This window comes from Marmota marmota, unplaced genomic scaffold, assembly GCF_001458135.2.
Source record: "Marmota marmota marmota unplaced genomic scaffold, marMar, whole genome shotgun sequence".
Lineage (NCBI taxonomy): Eukaryota > Metazoa > Chordata > Mammalia > Rodentia > Sciuridae > Marmota > Marmota marmota.
The window spans coordinates 1-2,006 of NW_026005486.1; the positions used below are offsets into that span (position 1 = coordinate 1).

The 2,006-nt window shown below is 54.6% G+C and overlaps 1 protein-coding gene and 1 long non-coding RNA gene across 2 annotated transcripts; one reads left to right on the forward strand and one right to left on the reverse strand.

The window, feature by feature from the left end:
• Positions 1-411: 411 nt before the first annotated feature.
• LOC107135305 (protein unc-45 homolog B-like) lies at positions 412-2,000 on the reverse strand. Its single transcript, XM_015477193.2, has 3 exons — positions 1,784-2,000; positions 878-991; positions 412-549 (listed from the first exon to the last, which is right to left on the reverse strand). The coding sequence occupies exons 1-3, from the start codon at positions 1,994-1,996 to the stop codon at positions 430-432; spliced, it is 447 nt and encodes a 148-aa protein (XP_015332679.1). The 5' UTR covers positions 1,997-2,000; the 3' UTR covers positions 412-429.
• LOC125614642 lies at positions 456-1,265 on the forward strand. The gene is made up of 2 exons (XR_007345213.1): positions 456-573; positions 1,092-1,265. It is a non-coding gene; the product is annotated as an uncharacterized LOC125614642 (long non-coding RNA).
• Positions 2,001-2,006: the final 6 nt, after the last annotated feature.

The window sequence follows — 2,006 nt, forward strand, 5'->3', positions numbered from 1 at the left end:
GGTGGAGGAAGAGAGGCCCTGAGTGCTTGGTAGTGAACATGCGGGGATTTGGCCAATCCGGGGCCATTCCTCCATCCTAATGGTGTCCCTCCCACACCATCAGCCAGCTGGGTGGCATGGAACCTGCTGTTCCTGGCTCCAGGAGGGGCACCAGTGGGTATAAACTCAATGGCCTAGCATCCTGGGCACGGCCACGCCCTGGGAGGAACACGCCACCCCACTGGAGATCCCTTTTGCTAGTCCTTGGGCTTCGCACAGTCTCTGTGTGGTCTTTCCTTCCTCCAACTCAAACCCCTCCCGCTGTGGTTTCTACCCAGTGCCTCTGATGCTGTCGTCTGAGCACAGCAGCTTGAGCACATGACCTGTGAAATTCCAACCCAACTTTTTGGGGCACCTCTCCCCACCCCTGCCCTTTCCACCTCACCCCACTCACCGGAGTTTGTCACTCCGCCCAGACAGGTTTGTGAGGCCCAGAAGAGCCTCGTAGTTCTGCAGCCCATCCCTCTGCGTGTCCAGGAGACGCACAAGGGGCCGCACCACCTCATAGACCTGTGGGGAGTGGTCGCGGATCAGGTGGGGCGAGGGCCACATCTTCCTCCATTCTCTGCATTTGTAGGTGGCCAGCCTTAAATTTCCAAAGCACTTTCCTGTGTTGTCGGACCTCATCTGCACAATGATCCTCAGAGGCAGGAATGTTGCCTTTACTTTGCAACATTTCTGAGGGGACAGTCCTGTTTGTCACAGGCACAGCCAGGCCAGGCATCCAGGTGAATCATCACCCGCCCTGAGACAGCACCAGGTCTCTCTCCCAGGCTGGGGTGATGAGAGCAGGGGAGACTCCTCCCTCTGCCTCACCCCACTCATCCCAAATACCCACCCGCTCGCCAGGGAAGGCGATGTCCGGGTTTGAGACAGCTGCGATCTTGGCCAGAGCGTGGGCCACCTTCACCTTGCCCACATCCGTGCCCTCCAAAGCCAGCGGGATCAGGGCCTGCAAGAAAGGGCACAGTCACCTAGGCCACAGATCCAGAGCCCTCTCCCATCTTTCCACCCCAGCTGCTGTCTGTCTGTCTCTCCGTGAACCATCAGAGGTTCACGGAGACTCTGCGACATAATCAGCCCTTGAGCATCATGGAAAACAACTACTCAGCCATAGATTCATTCCCCTGGGTCCCAATCATCAAGGTCTTCAACCCCACTTCTGCCCACCCATCCACAGGTTCCTTCAATTTTTGGAGAAATAATAAATGGATTCCTTACTTTCTGTCTAAGCCACACCTAATCATAACAGCAGACACTTATTGAGCACCAACTGTGAGCTTTGCATGTATTTTATGTAATCCTGGTGACATTCTGAAATGTCAGTGTGTGGGTCCTGCCTCCATTTTACAGAGGAAGAAATTGTGGCTCAGTGAGAGTAAGTATCTGCCCCAGGTTACACAGCAAGACTCAACTCTCGTCTACAGGAAAGTCCACAGTCTCCATCTTTGTACCAGGCTTCCTTCCAATAGCAAGGAAGATAAAGACATTCCCGAGTACATCCATGGCACCAGCCAATCAAGCAGATATTGGTTTGGGGCCATGAGCCCAGACAGTGCAAATAACTGAGTTGCCGTATTCAAAGAGGTTGGGTTGGGTTGGGTTAGGGATACAGGATTCTTGGGCCAGGTTAGGGGTACATGAGCACACCCACACAAGTACACACAAACACACGCACAGTTTGTGTGCTCCTGTGAAGCAGATCACCTTCTAGGAAAGCAAAGACTTTATCCTGACCCATTACCTTGCCACCACCTTGAGCCACAATGGTGCCTCCGTCCTTTGGGTTGTCACACAGCGCCAGGAACACCCTGCAGGGCCAAGGATAAAGGAGAGCATTTGAACTGCCAGCAGCCTCTCCCATCGCAGACCAGCAGCCAGAGCCCAGGAAGCCCCAGGGTGAACAGGGAAAGCCCGGAGAGTGCACCCCGTGTGCTCCTGCTCCACAATGCACCATGAGCCACCTT